Source organism: Plectropomus leopardus, chromosome 10 (assembly GCF_026936395.1).
Source record: "Plectropomus leopardus strain MGB_pleo_1.0 chromosome 10, ASM2693639v1, whole genome shotgun sequence".
Taxonomy (NCBI): Eukaryota; Metazoa; Chordata; class Actinopteri; order Perciformes; family Serranidae; genus Plectropomus; species Plectropomus leopardus.
In genome coordinates this window covers 4,405,877-4,427,630 of record NC_142185.1, presented here as the reverse complement: position 1 = coordinate 4,427,630, position 21,754 = coordinate 4,405,877, and the positions used below count along the sequence as shown (strand labels likewise).

General features: G+C 40.7%; 1 protein-coding gene across 2 annotated transcripts in view; it reads right to left on the bottom strand.

Annotated features, from left to right (window-relative positions):
- Positions 1-13,249: 13,249 nt before the first annotated feature.
- gli2a (GLI family zinc finger 2a) overlaps positions 13,250-21,754 on the bottom strand; it is a 114,078-nt gene continuing 105,573 nt past the window's right edge. For both annotated transcript variants that reach the window (XM_042494559.2, XM_088082863.1), the window contains 3 exons: positions 19,563-19,844; positions 18,086-18,452; positions 13,250-17,902 (listed from right to left, as the gene is read on the bottom strand). In XM_042494559.2, coding sequence (XP_042350493.1) covers positions 15,588-17,902; positions 18,086-18,452; positions 19,563-19,844 — 2,964 coding nt within the window. In that variant the 3' untranslated portion in view covers positions 13,250-15,587. The remainder of the gene's footprint in view (positions 17,903-18,085; positions 18,453-19,562; positions 19,845-21,754) is intronic.

Below are 21,754 nucleotides of genomic sequence, written 5' to 3'. Positions count from 1 at the left end.
CTGTATTAGCCTTTCACGGACATATCAGAGCATATCGGTATCAGCCTATATTTTTACCGATATGCACCAATAAGAAAACGGGCCATATAATGCAGAAAACAATGCTTGGGTGGTTTAGAAATGGTTTCATTATATAGTTTGTCCAGCAGAGTGCGGTCCGACTCTATTGTTTACACTACTCTCAATCACATGTAGCAGAGAGTGTCACAGCGGAGCAGACGGTGGAGCAGTCAGTCAAGAGTGTTTTCACAGTAAGCCACATTGAAATATAACTGTTCAGTTAATAAACAATGGCCCAATCATTTTGCAAATGAACAAGACAATCTAAGATCCCAGGGTGATGGGATGAGAGGACTATTAATGTGCCGACTTTATCACTATTTAGCACCTTTTTGGACCCTCTTGGTCACGTTATTTTTAAAAAGCAACAAGAGACACATATAGTGACTTATTTAGATCACAGGGAACAAGGAGGAAATATACTGTCATTTATTGCCATGCTCGCTGCTCTCAGTAAACACTGAACACCGCTGTAAGCGGTCAACAGGCCACCGTGTGTGTGTGACGGTGATAGGCGGACAAGAGGACATGCTGCTCGCAATCTGAATTCAGGTGTAGTGAGTTTCCAGCTCGGTTATGTTGAAAGAATAAACTGATATCTGATTCCTTCCAACTCCCAACAAGCAGAACATGTAAATATGCAGAGATCAAAACAAAGCCGTTAGGCCTACTTATGGACTGTTCTGTATGCTTCCTGACATTTTGGGAAATGTTCGACTATAACTCAAACAGAATACTCCTCCACTCTCCTCTGTCCCCACAGATAGGGATTTTAGCACCATAGGGAACATTTATGAGGACAAGAGGAGCTCCCTGGCAGGTGTAAATGCTGAGAAGCTTGTTTTACAACCTGCCCCTAATAAGTATGGTATGGCATCCAACAATCATCCAAATCATCATACTATAATATGTCATCCAAAAATCATAAAAAAATGTCATAGTATAGTATGTCGTCCAAAAATCATCAAGTATGATGTCCAAAAATCATCAAAGATGTCATAGTATAGTAAGGCATCAGAAAATCATCAGAAACGTCCCCACAGACGTTTATAGTAAGTCATCCAAAATTAATCAAAAATGTTATAGTATAGTATGGCGTCCAAAAAATCATCAAACACAAACACGTATAGTATGGAGTGAAAAAAATATCAAAAAAGTCATAGTTTAGTAATTTTTTTTTTTTTAATTGTCAAAGTATAGTATGTCGAAAATGTCTTCTTCTTCTTCTTCTTCTTCTTCTTCTATTGTTGGGTTTTTATGGCAGACTAAGCACGTCTGGCGCATTGCTGCCTCATGCTGTTCATACCAGTCATTACACCCTAGCAAGCGCCTACTAACCTAAATCCTGGGATGAAGGCCTGTAGCATGGAGAAAATCAAGCACTTCCTGTACTTACTTGTTTATTGTGACGCTCCCCTAGCAGAGTTCTAGGAGAGAACTTCTCCAGCCCAACTTTGTCACTTCCTCAACTGAGGCATCACATGACACTCCCTCTCCAACATGCCATATTACACACAGTTCCCATCGCGGTTTTTCCCCACCAGCAGTAGGCCACTCCACAGCCGGCAGTTCCCCAGCCTCAACCTAGCCAGCTTGATGTCGTATCCTCTCTGTACTTTGGTCGCACCTTGGCTGAATAGCTGTGCCATGGCTTACTCATTCAGGACTTTTATAGTCTTCACGAACCACAGAATTGAAGTGGGCACTCAACGAGAGGGAGGACGAGGGACAGCTGGCAGCACCCGCTGGGCTGGCATGAAGGTGTGGAGCAGAAGGTAACCCCGGAACACGGAAAGGGAATCCCTGATGACGTCGCAAATCATCTGATGACGTCATCAGCAGCAGCAGCCACACTGTCAAAATAAAAGGACTGCCAAAAACCTCGGATACACAAACCACTACGACATAGTATAGTATGTTGCCCAAATATCATCAAAAACAACATCGTATAGTATGTCATCCAAAAATCATCACAAACGACATAGTATAGTATGTCGTCCAACAATCATAATAAAAAAATGCCATGAAAAAGTCATAGTATGGTTGATCATAGATTATGTCCTTAAAAAGTCATATTATTGTATGAAATAAAAAAATGTCCTCAAAAAGTCATATTATTGTATGAAATAAAAAATGTCCTCAAAAAGTCATATTATTGTATGAAATAAAAATGTCCTCAAAAACGTATATTATTGTATGAAATAAAAAATGTCCTCAAAAAGGTATATTATTGTAAAAATTGTAAAAATGTCCTCAGACTAGTCATTGTATAGTTTGTCACAAAAAATGTTCTCAAAAAGTCATAGTATGATATGTAATAACTAAATGTCGTTGAAAATATTTTTAGTATAGTATGTCTAAAAAATTTCTCTAAAAAGTCATAGCACAGTATGTCACAAAAAATGTCCTTAAAAAGTCATAGTATGGCACATCATAAAAATGTCCTTTAAATGTCGCCTGTCATATGTCAAAAAAAATTCCTTGAAAAGTCATAGTGTAGCATGTCATAAAATGACCTTAAAAAGTGACAGTATATTATGTAAAAAAAAACTCAAAAAAAGTCATAATATGGTATGTCATGAAAAAATGTCCATTAAAAGTCATTGTACAGTATGTCATAAAAAATTGCCTTAAAAATTCATTGCATAGTATGTCAGAATTCATGTATATTAAGTTAAAATATTTTCACTTTTATACTTAAAAACATCACATGTACATATATGCTGTGCACAATGTGGCCTGTGGGATTTTGACTCACGACTTGCCCTGTAGAGAGCGTATGAGAGCTGTGTAACCCAGATCTCAGCTCACAGTCAAGTCTGACTAAGGCCTTTGTTGCGGTAAAGAAATAAAAATGATCTCTCTGTCTTTCTTTGGCAGCCCAATGAAGTTTTTATTTTTGACAAACTGAAAAGTACGTGTGTTCTTTCACTGCTCAGTGGGGATGAAAATGATCCTGATCATCTTGCTCCATTCTGCCATAAAGTGCAGCTGTCCACCCCTACATTAACACATCTGTGAAAAACTGAGCCGGCTGAAAATTGGAAGAAAAACTCACACTCAGCTACACCACTAGAGATTCTGCTTTCGCAAATGTTGTTCCCACTGTAATAATGCGCCCCATTCATGATACATTATTGTTGAATTTTTTTTTAATTGGAATAAACATTTCAATGACTTGTTGATGTAAACTCATTTCACTGTTACCCTTGTTTTTATGATTTTCATGCTTTTTCAGCAGTGTCATCAAGGAGTTTAATGTATGGATCTGTGGGACAATTTCCCACAACCCCCCTGAGCAGCGGTTCTCATCGAGCCTAAAATACACGACCCTGTTGACCTTCCTCCCAAAAGTCCACTACCACCCTACCCAACCTCCCAGCTCTGTCTGCTCGCTTTGAATTATAACCTTTGCACACTGGCAGGAGCACAATGTGACGATTGTGATTGTATTTTAATTCTGATGGCCAAGTGAAAAAAGATAGCTTCCTCTGAGAATGGGCTAGATTTATGGGCCCTGTCCTGGCTGCCGGCCCCACATCCTCTCTGATCTGCTTTTACTCCGACGACCCCTCGACCCTCGGGGGTCATTAGAGAGCCCCCGAATGGTCCGGCTGGCCGTCAGCCCATCTCACACTGCTTGTTTTCCAATCAAATCACTATATTTAACGGGGACACGAGCCCAGGGCCAAGTCCAAACAGACATCTGTTTGAAATTGTTCCTCGCAATTATTTCACACAGAAGTTCTCCCGCTGCACCCCCTTCTGCTCTCCTCGCCCCACTTTGGTCTTTTGTTTGTTGTTGTTTGTTTTTGGCAAAACCTCCCCCTCTGGATTGCTAATGGACAGAAATGAGAGGGTGAAGTGAGGGGAGGGGTTGGAGTTGGGAAGTGCAGTGGCGAGGGTCTGGCTCCTGGAACCGCTGTCACAGAGATACGCAGCCAGAGGAGAATAGGAAAACCAGGGAGGGCTTTTTGATTCAGCACAAAGCAGGTTTTTCACTCTGAACACAGGGAGCAGCTTTTACACTCAGAGGCCCTGTACCACTGCCAGCTCACATGACGGCTCCATCAAGACTGTCAGTCAGAAGCTTTCAGACCCTGCTGGCTGCATGCAGTTATAAACAAGACTAATCTGATCGAGGAAAACGCTCCTAGTATTGTGATCATTGCTTAAGGTTCTTTTACTTTTTGGCAAAGAATAAGATAAAGATGACATCAGGTGATATGTGAGCACTTTTAGTTTGATCTTCAGAAGACTTACAAAGCTGTAAACTGAGTCAAGTGCTGTGTCCAATAATCATTATAGGCTTTATTGACATTTTTATCTTGGAATGAAAAGTGAATACACATATTTTCAGAAGCTACACACCTTAAAACATGTTGGGCTGTATATTCTGGTAAAGTGAGACAGTTATTTTTATATTCATTAACAGTCTTCTTAACTACTTAGTAAATGCAAACCTTTTTAAAACAAGAAACAATCATGCAGTTCAATGTAGAAGGAGGAGCTATTCATTAATAAAAACAAATAAATCATTGTATAGCATGTTGTCCAAAGTGAAGAGTGAAAAAAAATAAATAAATAAAATAAAAAAAATAAAAAAAATGTATATATATATATATATACATATATATTATTTTACACACACATAGAAAAAAAACAATATCCATATCACCACAGGGAGAGCTTGTTTGGTAAAGTGGGACAGCCATTTTTCTATAAAAAAACAGTCTTTCTGGAGTAAATGGAAAACTTTTTAAAACAAGAAACAATCAGATAATTCAATGCAGAAAAAACCCCAAAAGTCATATTATACCATGTCATTAAAAATGGAATAAAAGTCATAGTATAGCATGTTGTCCAAAATAGCATTAAAAAGGTCATACTATAGCTTCTCATCAAAAATAATATGTAAAAATCATAGTATGTTATCCAACATCTAAAAATGTCAGTGTATCAAGTTCTCTGAAATAGCATAAAAAAGTCATAATATAAAAAATCATCCAACAACTTGTCATCAAACAAGCATAAAAATGTCATAGTGTAGTATGTCCTCCAAAGTAGCATACATAGTATGTCGCCCAGAATAGCATAAAAGTCATCATATAGCATAAAAAAGTCACATTTATTATTTAGGAGACCTTTTACAAGCATGTTAAAAGATAAAAAACAAATTGGTTGTACAAATTGGGTGCAGATGTGTAACAAAATTCTTACATGACAGATGTTACTAATAGTACATATTATTTAGACCAGTATATTTAGAAACACATCTTACCTGGATAAGTCTGGAAATGTGGGTCTCTATCCTCTGACAGGCAGCTCCTAAATATACTGCATGAACGTTGGCTCCAGATGTAATGCAATGCAGAAACTTTTCATTTATCTGTTAAACACAAAGAGAAAATACAGACAACAATTAAAAGATCCTGTGCTTGATCTGCATCACAGGTAATCCAGTATGTGTTGTAAAGGGAGTTAGTCAACCGAATAAATGGGAGCAAATTTCTGGTAGTGTATTGTTGCGTAAAGTTGGCATGCACCGTAACATTTGCTAATTAGCACAAAACACCAATCTGAAGCTGACGGTGGAAAGGTCAGATGAAAAGCCACTCTGCATGTGGCACACACATGGCAACACAAACACATGGCCACATGCAGGGTAATTCCACCATGTGCATTTGTTGGCATCATGGTAGCAGTATCTCGGAAAATAAATAGCAGATGCAAAAGGATACCTAAAACATAACATATAGATGTGGAAGTCCACTGCAAAGGTGCAACATGTGATGAATTGGGATGATTACATGTTGACATTTATGTGGCAGTCATTATATCCAAGACAAATTTCCCTCAGGATAAATAAAGGTGGGACAATGTTTTTGTCAAAATGTTGTAGTTTAAAAATCAAATTTTCACTCATGTCGCTTACCCCAGCCATTCAATTTAATAGACTGTCACAGATCTGACACGGCTGTCTGATTCACATGTTGGTGTTGAGAATCTGTAGCTCGATTTGGCAATTGACAAACAGAATATAATAACAAAGAAAAGTGTTCTACACAGCTTACAATTTAACAACTAGGCTACAGTATTATGAGGGACAATAATTAAAACCAATTACTAAGACTTAAACCCACATCTGAGACCCTCGTGAGCCCAGAGAAACAGGAGGAGACCACTGTACCTCAGAACTATAATTGCCCATGGGGACTATATTTGTCCAAGGACATAAAAGCTGGTTTCTGGGTATATTATGATCAGGGCTATGCAAGAAGTGCAGAATGATAATGTTGAGTTTACCATGAGAGGACACATGCATTAGTGATTCATACTTACTGTTCATTGATGAGCATCCAGTCTATTAATAGAGATGAAGAGCTATGCAGCTGTGTGTTGGTATCTGACCATTTGGAGAAAGTATCCTGTTGTCAGTCAAAATGATGCTCTTAGTCACCCCCACCCATGTAGCCGGAGATTAGACGTGTGATAATGCATTGTCACCTAAAATGGGACATTTTGACACTTTGGAGTGCTAAAAGCAGGGATATCAGCGAGGACTTTAGCACTGTACCTGAGTTACACTAAAAGCCAAGTAGTGAGTGGTTTTTCTTCAGTCGTTTGGTAAGGATACAACTAAGAACAAAATACAAGCAGTCCCCATTTATAACATTGGGCTTTCTTCTTTGATTTAATGAGTGAATATTTTGTGGAAAAAAGACACCTAAGGACAATCAGATGTTGGGGCAATGAGAAATGATTACTGTTTTGTCCATTTTTATTTTATGGCTCTTGTGTAAAAATACATTTGTTGGATAGGAGGTCTTTAAAGTATATGTTTGATTTATTTCTTACGTTGGTCACTGTGAAGAGAGAGGCATTGTCAGCAGAGCAATAGATTGAGCCATCGATCTGTCACATATGGACCAAATACTGTATTAATGTCAATGAGTGAACATAACTGGATTACTGTCAAACGTGGTGTCAAGAGGGAGGTAACGTCCAACATATAAAATGTTGCGAGCCACAAACACAACAACACAATTCACTGAGTAGATGATAGGCCAAGGGGTGACATAGGATATTTGAGGTGTATATATCACCTGATGAGAAATTACCATTGCACACTGATGATTATCTGATGTAAAAACGCCTGATTTTAGTCTGCTGACATGAAATGTGCACTTGAAGAGGCTTTGGCGCTTGTCTGTCCTTTAGCGTGCGATGGTCTCTGACTGTTTACCAACCACGCAAAATGAGATCATCCTGAACCATCTATCAGGCAACAGTGAAAGACCTTTGAGTAACTTTCTAAGCATTTTTAGACAGTTTGACCAAATTCTAGTGGTTTAAAATGATACAAGAAGATGAAAGAGAATGAAAGAGGAAAGCAGTGGTTCCTCAAAATAGCCAACATCCCACGTGCTGGCATTATGTCCAGGATATATGCAACACTTGTTCCTTCCCGCTAACAGAGCCACAGTGGTTTAACCATTCACACAGACCTGCTGTGTGTGCTAAAAGGAGGGACTTTATTTGGCAAGTGGACCATTGTGCATTGTATGGAAGGAAACAATCTGTGTTCTGTCTGCGCTGATGTGTTTTTTGCTGCATCAGACCCCCTTTCCTGCCTCTAGCCCTGGGGAAAAGAGGGGTGAATATATGATACTTGTGAGATGCCCCGTGTTAAACTCAAGTCACCATCTGGGACTCTTGCAGCAGTTAAAGGTAACTGACCCCAGAGCCTTACATCAGTGATACCAAACATACAGCCAAATCAGGCTCCCGATAGAGTGCTGGGTGGCCCCGCAACCATTTCTGAATTCACAATAATTATAAAGTCCCACAAAAATGTTCTTAAATCCTAGAAATGTCTTAAAATCCTAGAAATGTCCTAAAATGCTGGAGACATCCCAAAAAAATAGTAGAAACATCCTAAAATCCTAGAAATGTCCTATAATACTGGAGACATCCCAAAAAAATAGTAGAAACATCCTAAAATTCTAGAAATGTCCTAAAATCTGAATTGTGTCCTAAAATCCTAGAATCATTCTTAAATCCTAGACATGCCCTAAAATCCTAAACATGTCCAAAAATCCTGGAAATGTATTAAAATCCTAGAAGTGTCCCAAACTCTTAGATATGTCCTGAAATCCAAGAAACATGTATAGGGCTGCTGGACCCTGGACTACTATTATTTCGCAAAAGTGGCCCCCAAGTAAAGCATCCCTGTTCTGCATGCTGTGGTTGGTTTCTTGAAAATGCCTTATGGTTCTTTGTTCCATTGATTTATGGTGGCGTGAAGATCATCTCAGTCCTGAACCCTTTAAGGGATTCCAGGCATATATGTTTAAGGAAAACAAACAGGCTTAAATATCTGTTTGCCAGGTTGTAAGGCTAAATTCTACTGTTTTTTAAAGCCCAGTCATTCCACCGTCTCTCAGCTGTGCTCAGCTATTCAAACTGGAGCTCTTGAAGCATTTCCACTACATAATTACAGTGTTATAGGATGTGAAAATACTAGTGCACCCACAACAGCTATTATGTAGCAACATCAGCCCAGGTCTCCCAACTCCTAAACAAGGTCAAGGGTTCAGGTTTAGGGTGGGAAACCTCCTTTGGCTTATTAGTGTGTTTGCTCCAAAAGAAGCAAAAATGCTACGGTGAGAGGGTTTTCACAGCGCTGGGGAGGAACTTGGGTCATTGTGGCCCAGAAAATATGTTTGTGAGCCAAACCAAAGGAACATTAGCAAAAACGGAACTGCCCATACTCCTTGTGGTCTTCACCCAGTACATTTTTCTCAGCCACAATAACAGATCTATCTTTATTTTTTTTTTAAATGTATGCAGGAACATGGTTTTATTCCACTGGCATGGCATTCAGCAGACAAAAAGTGAATTATGCTTCAACAATCAGACTTGGACAGTGGTCCTGAGGGTCAAAACACTACATTTCAGAAAACATTTCAGAAGCCAAAATAACATTACTTAAAAGTTGTAATGTTTTCTGAAATGTTGTAGTGTTTTTAACCCTGAGGGCTACCATAGAGTCTTGAGTAGGGTTACACCATTCATTTCAAAAGGAAAGTGCAGTGGGTGATGGAAATGAGTGGGTGTACGTTCTTTGTGCCAGTTACAACAGAAAAAGGAAACGTCTAAAAAACATAAAATAGATGCAGAAGAGAAGAGCAGAGACAAGGTCATCCACTCACTACGCTCATAAGCCTTTAATCAGAAGAACTCCCTGACTTCAATCAAACGATGGCATTCCTAAACGGCCTACTCACGACAAAGCTCTCAGAGCATCTGACCTCCAGTCTGGATGGCAATAAGGGATAACCTAAGAGAGGTCATAATCTGGGTTAGGGAATGACCCTGGACTCTTCCACCCCCAAGGAAGGCCACAATGCTGGCCTTCATCACAGACATCCCCTGGGCTCTGTATGGGCTGATCATACTTCTTGCACTTCCAGAGTTTAACGGGCACGTTCTGCCCTCAGGCCAGCAGCAGCAGCAGGGCCAAAGCTTGGTTGGAGCAGTAACCCCAACTCTGACATGGGTCACGTCCCTCTGATCTCAGTAGGCACAGAGCTTGATGCAGGAAGCCTTTGATGAGAAACTGAGCCAAGCCTGGGGAGAAAGGCACAACAGTCACAGCCTGTGAATCGCTTTATTATGATGACCTGACCCAAAAGGTCAAAGAGCAAAATGTGACACACTCCGATACTTCTTCAGATACCCTCAAATACATCTTGGGTTTGTGTCAAGTCAAATTTTGGCGAATTTCATATTCATAAGTTTTTGAAAAGCAGTTTAGATCGATTTATAGCAGCAACATCGGAGTATCAACAATAATGTGGACACACCTTAGTGGCCTTAGTGGCGATCAATCTATTATCAGTGTTTCATTGTCAAAAGCAGTGTTGGGGAGCAGCAAACTACATGTAACTGAAGGTTAAATTACATCATGCAGGAGTTTGCCGGTATTTGAACTGCATTCATATTTAAATAGTAATTCAGTCAATCTGCTGGAGGTGTTATTTAAAAAGACATGGCACCACCTAAGTCATTGTGATTTATCTTTTTGGATGCATGAATGTCTGTAAAGAATAATGTGCCAATCCATCTAGTAGCTGTTGAGATATTTTACAGGATAAGGAAAAACTTTGACTCAGTAAAGTAATTTATTGAGTCATTGCTACTCATCAGTAACCTTTTAAGACCAATGCAATGACCAATGAGTTTCCATGGCTTTGGAATTACTACTTAGATTTTAAAGCTATGAGCGCTTAACTGTGTGAGAGTCTATTTTCAAGCATTGCAGCTTGCATTTGTTCAACTGCAGGTCAGCTGAGGATAGCAATCTTTCATCCACTTGACCCTCTGCCCCTCTGATGCATGTTGTTTTGTCTGGTAGTGCCACAGTGCAGAGTGCGAATGTCACCAACAGCTGACTTCCTCTGAATGCCACCTACTGAGCGTGCAGCAGCACTTTAGAGCCCTACAGTGAGAAAGTGGCCAACTTTGGGACAGCTGAAGTGGATTCCACAGATAGAGACTGAATACCTCCTTCTGCCATGCTGGATTTTGCAGCTAATGGGAAGTGCGTTCAGAAAAACTGTTTCAATTGTATTTTTTTTCCTTTTATTATTTCGACGATCAGACTGGGTGTTTAAAAGGATTTGTTCCTGACATTCTTTGTCTAATGCAATGTTTTTTGTTTAAAGTTCTTTTTTTTAAAGAAGTCTTGATTTTGCAATTTGACTATTAACTTTAAGTATCTTCTGGCACAGATGGTTAGGATTAAGCAACAAAGTCACGGATGGTTAGGATTAGGGAAAGGAGGCACATGGTAAGGTGTAGAAAAAAAATCACATTCAGACAGGAAGCAAACACCAGACTCTTGCATGTAAGTCCAGGGTTTGTTGAACTCATCCATCATCACAAGTGACACCAAATGTGGCTCTGTTTATGAACTTTTTAGCATATAGAGTTTATAGGGCCATTGCATATTGCATTGTTTTTAACTCATTGCAGTAGTCTGCCCCCAAGTGGCAAAAGACTGCTTAATAAAACTTAAAGAGCAGGTGCCATGAACAGTAAAAATCTCACTCTTAACTTTAAAGTCTTAATTTACTGCCAAGCGTTGTCAAGGAAACAGGGTGATGACTTGCATGTGGATGCATTGCGCTGTATGTCTGTGCCTGTTTTACAGTATGAAGCCGTGTGCGTCACAGAGCTCACCATCTCTCCTCATCTGTGTGCTTTGTCTAATCATCCATTTCTGCCTCACTAACCTCTTGTTCTCCTCTCTGGTGAGACTCCTTACCCTGGGGCTATTTTTCTCCCATCCTCTCTCTAAGAGAATAAGGAATTCCAGTGGCAAAAGCAATCAGTGGGCTCCACTTCTAACCAGTCCCCAGCTGAATTTGCTGTCAAATTAAAAGTGATTTGTTCTCTTTCTTTTAGCACTCTGCGTGTTTTCTTATACCCCCATTCCCTTGCCTTATCTCTCTCATGCTCCCCACCTCTTTCTATGCCCAATACCACTTGACAGTAGCTCTCACTTTCTCTGACTTTTCCTTTCCTCTCCTTTTTCTTCACATGCCTTTCTTCTTTCCTGTTTTATGTTGCTCTCAGACCCATTTCTTCAGGGCCAGCCTGCCACTGTTAATTTTGGACAACATGCCATCTAAGTTTAGAAACTGCTCTATATGCATTATGTGCCTATGGAGTATCCTTTTTCACCTGGGTTTTCAAACTGGAGGTTTTTTTTCTTCTTTTGCTGTAGTATGGAGAATGATGAATCAAGGATAAAAAGCACAACTACTGAAAGTAATACATTATCTTTTCATTAGCAGAAGGTCAGGGCATCTACATAAATATATGCAGAGGAAGTGTAACAAATGTAACTCCTGCATAACTGAAGCATATTCACTGCATTATGGGGAAATCTGAAGAGACCTGACTCCAAGACGAGAGCAAAGAGTAGGCAAGAAAATTGGTTTCATTTGGCAACGCAAAAACTATGGTGTTATATCAATGTTAAGGCAACCTAAGTTAAAGACAAACTTACCTGTACCCCTGTCCTACTGTTTTCTCAACTGACGCCACCCATCTTTGCATCATGCTGCCATGGCAGGTTGCTGTCTGGCAGTGTGTAATAATACTGTGAATGGTTCTGTCCTGCTGTGTTTTCAGATGATAACATCCAGCAGTGTATCATGCCCATGCAAAAAGTGGATTTTGGCATGGGGATCTTATGTTGTATTAACTGCAAAAACAGCGGCATTTGACGATTTTGGAATGGGAATGGGCTTGCCAACCCTAGAGGGTCCTTTGTGCTCATTATATCATGACGTTATCAGCAGCGGTCCAACCTGACGACATCCAGGGGCAAATCATGTGGAAGGGACCAGTTCTGTCCAGCCGGGTTCTCAACTAATGCCGCCAATCTGTGTATCATGCTGCCATGGCAGGTGCTGTCTGGTGGTGTGTAATAACATTGCGAATGGTTCTGTCCGGCTGTGTTCTCAGCTGAAAACATCCAGAGTTGTATCATGCAGACACAAAAGGTGGATTTTGGTGTCGGGATCTTACGCCAAAAAAAAACTACAAAAGATTGATGATGATTTGAGAACAGGCTGGCCCACTCTACAAAGACTTTCCAGCGTCTCATATTATGCTCTTGCTGGCAGTGTGTCAACCTGATGCCCTCAAGCAATGTATCATATGGACACAACAGGTTCCGTGCAGCCGCATTGACAGACAGACTGGCGCAGATTTTCGCTGGTATCTGACAAGTTTGGAATGAGAATGGGCTGAGAAATTAGCTGTAGAGATGTCTGCCTTCTGATATGGGTGGCGGGTGTAGTTGGATAGAAAGAAAAAAGTTCGTACTTGAAACTGCTCATAATACTCACACCAAAACTATTACCAACTACTTCATCCTTACAAAACAAGATTTTTTTTTATAAATGTCTGTTTCTTAGAATCCTCTTTATGTGTGTGCATCCTTTACACACATAACTACGGTGAGTTTACTAATGTTTGCCTTTCAAGCTGTACTCGACAGCCTTCTTAGAGCATGCCAAATGTGCTTTCACTTGTAGCATGCTAGCCCTACTTTCATGTGGCCTCCAGGGACCACAGACTGTGTTGTATCAAAGAAGACACAACGCAGGAATTTATACAGAAAAAAGAAGGAGATAGTTTATTTGAAATGTACAAAAGCTATATACACACACTCACACAAACCCACACACACACACACTGAGCATAGTAAAAGTGAATGGTAGCATACACACAAACATTTTAAAGGCTACTAAAAAATTCAGCAAACATAATAAAATGGAGGAATTTTCAGGGCTAGTTTGCCTATTCTGTCCGAAACAGGATTTCATTATCAAAGTCTGTGTCCCATCCTGGACTCTCTGCAGTTCATCCAGACCCCAGGGGAAGGATGGGGTACAGCGAGGGGGGCGCTATGAATGTGTTAATTAGGACTGGATCTCTACTGAGAACACACAGAGGTACTTGTATATTCTTTTAGAGAATGCTCCTTGTCAGACACATGGGTTCATGTGCCCTGATAGACTAACACAGAGGCATATCCTTGTCCTTTTCAATCATTTACCCTTGTGAGATAGGACCATGGAGAGTAAATGCCTCTGATCCAGTGGGCAAAGAAGGAAATCTGATTTTACAGTACCATCCCCAAGAGCTCAGACTATGATCAAGAAGCACTTAATATCTGTGGATCATAGTGTTGTACAACCACGTGTTTAAACTAGGGCTGTCAAATGCTTTTTTTTTTGTAAGTTCCAATTAGCTGCAAATTTCTGGTTGAAGGGTATTAACAATTGCATATTGAATTAATGAGATGTCGTAAAAATGTGTGAGGAAAATTAACTCAGAATCACCAATAACCTTTATTCCAAAATCTAAGAGTAATTGAAACTCAAATTTTTATAAAAGACAGGTTTCTGTAATGGCAGTTATCTTATGTGGCAAGATAGCTGAATTATGTGCATACATAAATTGCAATAGCAGTTTTTTTTTTCATTACGGACATGTATGTATCACTTCCCACATGCATGGTTTGATCATGTACTCTAACCTCAGGGCTTTGAGCACCTGTATGTTTTGCAATAAAGTAAAAATAAATTGTATTTCTGTGATAATTTGCCTGCATAAAATTTACACACATTGCTAGGTATGTCCTTCTGAGACACGTGACTAAGTTTTAACCCTGGTCAAAAATTACTTAGCAACAGTTTGTGTTTCAGGTTCGTCTTAGGTTAATTATTGTATTGTATAAGATGGGAGTGCCAAAAACTGCAGTTCCTGGAATGATATTATATATTGATATATTAAAACTTAACCACAGAAATAAACATGTTTACAGCCTGGTTTTCTTTGTCTTATTATATGAGCTGTTTGAATATTGTTAAGGCCTAAAGTTATGCATAATTATGGGTGTTGGTTAGGTATTGAACCATACGTCAGACGTTCAGCTTTTGCCGTAAGTACAGTTTGTTTGAATACCTTTGAGCTTGTTCTTTTCAAGCAAAAAATAAGCATTAGCATAATTACAGTTAACCAATGCTGTAAATGCTCCAACTAAGCTAGCAGCTAGCGTTAGGGTAATATCTACCCTCTTGTCCAAATACAGTCACTTCTGGCTCCAAAAATCTAAGATGGTGATGGCCAAAATACCAAACTCAAGGCTTGAAAACATGAGTACAAAAACCAGTGGCTAAAATTGTGGGGCTTGGTTTGTTATTTTATACAGTTTATGCATCATATACGTAAAAGGTACAGAAAATTGCAGCTTAGCTTTGTGAGATTAGTTTTTTTTCCCAATCTACATGATTAGCGCAAAAAAAACCCATAAAGAATTTCATCGAGAATTTGTCATCCTTTGTAAATGACTAGTACCCATAGGTTACTGTACCTTGACAGCCGTAGTTTAAACATCAAGTCAACAGCATAACTTAAAGCAAGTACCATAGAGTATAATCTTTACACATAAAGGTCTTCATGAGAAAATATTACCTGTTATCTACATTTCATGTCCATTTCCTGATAACTCTGTTTTATATGTCATACTCGGATGCTCAGCACTGATGTCCTCAGCAAGATACTACATGTGAGAACTACTTTCAACTGCTTTCAGTGCACCACTGTGTAGAGCTATTACACCAGCAAATACTGAATGGCGATCGTTTGCAGATGCATTTATATACCTGGGGTTATCATATATTTGTATGTAAAATGTATGGCTTTTTAACAAATAATGATAGAAATTGTCTTTAACCCTAGCTATACTTACTATTTTTCTTTAAATGTAACATATTTTAATCTGAAGCAAATATTACAAGATAAGCATATAACTATAGACAATGAAGAAAAAAATATGAAATAGCCAGTTTTACTTTGTTCAATCAGTGCTTTGTGTACTCCATATATTCCTGATGTAGAAATGGTTAAGACTGGATGGATGATGAGGTGTTTGATTGCTCTCAGCTTATCATGTTGAGGAATTTGCTTTCTTCAGCCAAGGCTGTGAGCATAGAGTTCATGTCACCTATGGCCATGTTGCCAATCCCTGCCGGTACAGACGCGAGGGTGACAGAGTTGCGGGGTGTTGTAAGACGTGAGGAATTCTGGGAGAGGCTCTGCAGAAGGCCGGGACTCAGGGTGCCCGACATTAGGCTGGAGTGGTCCCCATCGTCCAGCATAGTGTCAAAGTCGATCTGGGCATGCTCCGTGCCACCAGATCCACCAGTGGAGGAATCCACCGTACTGCTGGAGACGTGGTTGACTCCTGGTGAGGCCATGTTAGTTGCAGCTGTGGCGTTGCTGGCAGGGGCCTGGCTGGCAGTGGGGGACATAGGGGCATCGAAGCTGACAGAAGTTGGCTCAAACATATGAATCTGTCCTGTGTAGAGCACGGCAGAGTTTGGATTTTCAGAATTGCTGTTGTGGGCTGCTAACCCACTGGGCCTCTTTGGGCTTGCCTCTGAGGTGTCAGTACTGCGATAGGCAATCAAATCAGATGACTTGGGTATTCGACTTGGTTGCATCAGGCTAGAACCTGTATGTTGTCTGGCAAAAGACTTGGGCTCTATGGGAGGCCTTGGTTGTAACATTCCTCTGCCTCCGTTATGGATATTGTGCTGTTGCTGCTGGGAGAGAACACTGTAATTTTGCTGCTGATCCACTTGGTTCACATGGGAATACCCATCAGCCTGTGTCCTTGATCTGCAACTTTGCAGTTCTGGATCTGCCACATTGTTCCGGGGAGGTCTCATGCTAGTGCTCCCAGATAAACAATTTGGGATTGCCTCTTGGCCAAACCCTTGCTGAGGACTCATTTGCTCACTAAAGTTTACATTGTTGCATTGCCTCTGTTGCTGCTGGTGAGAGATGTTCATCAGCCTCTGGCTGTTGTGGTTCCCATATCCCTGCATAGACAAATTCTGACTCATAGGCACAACTTGCTGGTTGCTGCCTAGGCCTTGTCCTTGTCCTTGGAGGGGACCAAAATTGTGCCTCTGCTGAACAACAGCTAGGTTCCCCCTAAGCGAATGCTGCTGTTGTTTGGAGAGCTTGGTTGTAGTGTCCACAGTCCCCGAGCTCACCTCATTCCACTGCACTGGCATGTTATTTTTGTTCATATTGTCCGATGATGCTGAGAAGGGTTGCTGGGAGCCACCAGGTCCCATCTGACAGGACTGCATGTCCTGACCAGACTGAGTCATGTTGGCATCCACCATGGCCATCCTCCTCTGTGCATAAAATGAAGCTGGTGGAGCCATGCCTGTCTGGTAGCCCTGAGTCTGATTGTTGGAATGGTAGTCCACTTGCCCGGGGTTTTGACCCGAGGGGCCAGAATTCTGGGACCTAAGGTACTGCACCACATCATCTGGAAGCACCATGTCATCCTCCCCATTCTGCTCCCCCCCAATCATCATCCCATCTACTGCCATATTCTCCATGGCTACATTCTCAGAAATGCTAGGTGGTCTCGGGGCAAATGGGTAACGTTGCAGGCTGCCATCAGAGCGAGTGTAGCCCTGCATAGCCAGTGCCTGGTGGCGTTCAGAAGATGGCCCATTCAGGGGGTTCATGTTGTTCATGCTGTTATAACGTTGAACCCTTGGAAAGGAAAGAGGGTCCAGTGTGGGACGGCGCACTGGATCACTGGCACGACGTGGAAGGTTGGCAGGTACCTCATGGGGCATCATGCTACGATTGCCATATCCAATATCACTGCATCGCCGAGGCACAGTTCCAGAGGGTGGCTGATGGAATGGGTACGACGAGCCTTCCTGGGAATCACTGTAGAGTGCCATGCGGGTCCTCAGGCTCATCCGATCCATATTGGGGAGAGGAGTAGGTGGAGCTCCGCCAATGGCAGCAGCATACTTAGCCTTAAGTCGATAATGCTGAGCTGGTGTCAGACTAAGGAGGCTTGGGAGACCTCCTCCACCTCCTCCACTGACACCACCACCTCCACAATGGCTAGCCTCACTGGAGCGACGAGACAGATCAGTGGAGATTGGGTCATAGGAGTCAGCCGAACTGATGTTGTTGTGGCGGTTAGCACCGAACTGTGACGCCTCACTTGACCGGCGGCTGGAATAGCAGGGTGAAATACCAGAGGAGCGCCGGCTCATGGTGTAAGCTGAACTGATGGTGCTGGTGGTGCTATCACGGCGTTCATTGAGCTGGTTCAGCAACGTTACTTCACATGAAGACAGGTCACCCATGCGTTGGCCAGGATATGAACCGCTTGAGTTACTCATCATGTTGGAGCTCTCCAGCAGGGAACCTGGCAGATGCAAAGGACATTATTACATAATGACAACAACTAATTTATAAGTGTTCAAATTTTAAATTCAAAATTATAGACTTAGCATTACTGCGTGTGGTTGTTTTGGCTACTGGACTCACTCCACTACTAAAGGACTTAAAGAATGTCAGCAAACAGACTTCCTCAACCTTTCTCACTTACCAACTGCAGGTATGGGAGGCAGCTTCATGCTGTTGCGTTGGCCCTGCAATGGCTGTGGTGCAGAGTTGACCCAGGGGCAGGAGTCCCTCACTGTCTTCAGCCTTTCCTTCTTGATGTTCTCCAGCTTGATGGTGACCCCGCCACCATGGCCCACAGCTTTCCTCAACTGAAGCCCCACCCCAGCCTGCTGTCCCCCAACGGGAACAGTGGAGTCAACCATGGGGCAATCATCCTGTGCACTGAGGTCCCCAAAGCTGCCCCCGCTGTGCATGGCCATCTCTACCCCACTGTCGTTGTTGTTGGCGCTGCTGAGAGGAGACGGCTCACTGCTGCATGAGGAGTGGCCGCCAGGACTGGACTGATATGTCTGGTGGAGCAAAACAATACTGGTTCATTGTTCAGTTTTCTACAGGTAAATATTCTACTTTGGTGTCACTGATAACAATATGCTAACAAAAAAGACGAAAAAAGTGAAATATAATAATAGAAAATAAATTAATAAAAGCTATGGTTTCATGCCAAGTTCACAGAACTCCATTATGTATTCTTCAATATAAAATAATTACCACATTTAAGAAATTCTGATTGTAATGGTGTTTTGTAATTACTAATGTAGGTCTACAGTTCCATAATCTCATTAATTATCAATGAACTTGATTTATTTACAACCAAGTGGATAATAGATGAGTTCTGTGAACAATCCAGTGACGACAGTAATTCAAACTGCCCTGTAAATGAATAGAAGTCTTGATCTCAGCTTGATGCTGGCACTATTTGTTCAGCACACATTCTAAAACAGTCTCAGCCTATGAATATTAATGTGACAATGACTTTTATCATTGCCCGACACCAGAGACTACTGCCTGTGATCTTTTGGACAGAAAAATACAGTTTGATATTAGCCTGTCTAGCCTGTATGTCTCCATACATGCATATGCGTGCATCCCATATACAAAGGAGGATGTTTTAGGTTTGTGAAAATAGATTATCATGCAAAAAGAACATTTTACATCATGCAACAGTGCAACAATGCAACAATGCGGTATGAAGCATGAGGTCACATTCACACATCTCCCCGTGCCGAGTTCCGATAAGATGGAGAGACAGTTTAACTGCTCACCTCAGTGAAGTCTGTCCATTAGAAAGGTTAACTTGAGAGAAGCAAGTTCAAGCAACAACCAGAAAGTTAGGAAGTGTGCAGCAGTAAACATTTTACCTTAGCATATTAGTTAAGTGGAAACAGTAGGAAATAAGTATGTCTTTCTCCTACACATACAAAAGCATGCAATTATATGATCATCTCATATTAAAGGGTGACATTGATAATTTAGAGTTCTGAAAGTGGTATGTGTTTCTTTAAAGATGCTTTTAATCTAATTCTAAAGGTTAAAATACGTTTCCTGCACACGGACATTTTCTGAACTGTCAAAGAAGATTGTGTGAGATGACTTTTTATAGTTACGTGATCGGGACCCACCATAGAGTTCTCGGTCTTGATAGATTTCACCTGTAGGCAGTCCTCCACTCCTCTCGAGGTGCTGTTGGCCTCAATCTTTCCGTCCATGCCTCTCGTACCGAGCCTGGAATTTGCCTCATTCTCCCCATTGCCTTTGGGTGGCTGCAGTCTCGGAGGTGCGTCGCTTCGTTGTTTTTTGGTGACATGGGCTTCAGGTCCATGGACTGTCTTGACATGCTTCCTGAGAGAGCTGGGGTCCGTGTAGCGCTTGGTACAACCCGGGATCTTACACACATATGGTTTCTGCCAAGAGGGATTCAAAGTCGGACTGATATCAAATTTTTTTTTGTCCTGTTAGAGTGTACATATCTGCTGTAAGGACATAGTCACATATGAAACAGGGGGTCAAAATGTATCAGACACACATTTCCTGCATTGTGGGAATTTCTAGATGCAAATTTGTGCAGTTCCTAGAAATGTTTCTAATTTTGCCAAAATAAAAGTCCTCTTCCTCTTTCATGTTTTTCATGTTTTCTTGGCTGGCAGAAATGCACACGCTCTGAATACTGAGGAGGCGTGTGTCCCTTGCATGCCCCCTAGGGACGTCAGTTTCGCTAATTTTGATTTTGAAAGGCTGACACTCATTATGTCATATTTTATGTATATATATATATATATATATATATATATATATATATATATATTAGTTTTAATGTATTTCATATACTATATATCATATTTGCATATATTTTTATATTTAATCTAGGTCACTCTATATGGACAGCAGCTAACATTGTGGTATTTAACATGTTTAATAATAAAAAAAAGTTTCTTACCATTGAACAAACATTGATTTTTTACCCACCATGTTTATGCATTTATGACGTCAAGTCGGCTACTCATGTCATAAAATAACATTGTTATCATTAAAATAATGTTGTTATCGATAAACTTGCCTTTATAGTTTACTTTATAGTTACAAGTTTGCTTGCTTGCTACAGCTAATAGATGCATTCATTAAAATGTGCAACTACTGAAAGCATATGATAGCAACTAGGAACAATAAACAAAATATATAATGAACAAAACTCCCCGTGCACAACCAGTGTGATTGTCAGGTGCCGGTTGGTGGCAGAAACATATAAAAGTGAAAAATAAAGTAGACCATCGCACACTAAACAACTTTGCCTTTGATTTTATTCAAGTGACGTGTTAAGCTTCTTCAGGCTCGCCCAGTGAAATGACATGAGCATCCACAGGTATGATAAATACACACAAGTCACAATCATGAAATCTTTGCTACTTTATGTTTTTTTGATATGTTTTGTAAATATTGTCATGCTTTTGTAATTGCTCACTTTTGAAAATTGTATTTATATGTAAGGCATGGCAGCTTTAGAGCTGCACTTGGCTTGTGTCACTATAAGGGAGCGTCAAGCGTATTGTGGCAGCATGTGTTGTCGACACCTGAACTGAGGCTGAATGAAGTGGTAGGAACGTACTTTTAAATGTGAATGAGTTGGGTGGGATGAAGGCTGGGTGGGATGATGGCTAAGTGGGCTGATATTGTTTTACTAGTAAATAGGCGGTGCCAGTGTGAAGCAGGTTGAGAGCGTTGAGGTGAGAAGTTGCTCTGTGATGCAGCTCATTTGGTACATGGTTTATTTATGTATGATATATGTAAATATGCATTGTATTTAGAGTAGTCTGAGTTGATATTGATGTTTGTTTTCTTGTAATGTGGTTTTAACGTGGAGTCTGGACGGAACGGTGTAGAGGGAAATCTTGTGTAACTGTTTTTACGATTGTTTGTATGCATTTGATTCCTTTGTGAGCAGACTCGCCATTAAGACTGCATAAATTGAAATAAACTTGATAAATAAAAATGTGCTTGGATATGTGAACCTGTGAAGTCCTTATTTGGTGGGGGGAGGGGACTTGCTCCACTTTGTTATATATATATATATATATATATATATATATATATATATATATATGTATTGTTAAAAAAAAAGGAAGAGAGGCGATGTTGATAATTAGTCACGTGACTCATGAATAAAATCACAGTAAAGTCATTCAGTGTGCGGTGGTCTAATTTGTTTTTCACTTTACAAAATCCATTATCTTTTTAGCATCAATTGTTGACACTGTTTCAATGCTTCACGCTATTTCTGCTGCCCTGACACGTCATGCAAACGTCCCAACTTGGCAAC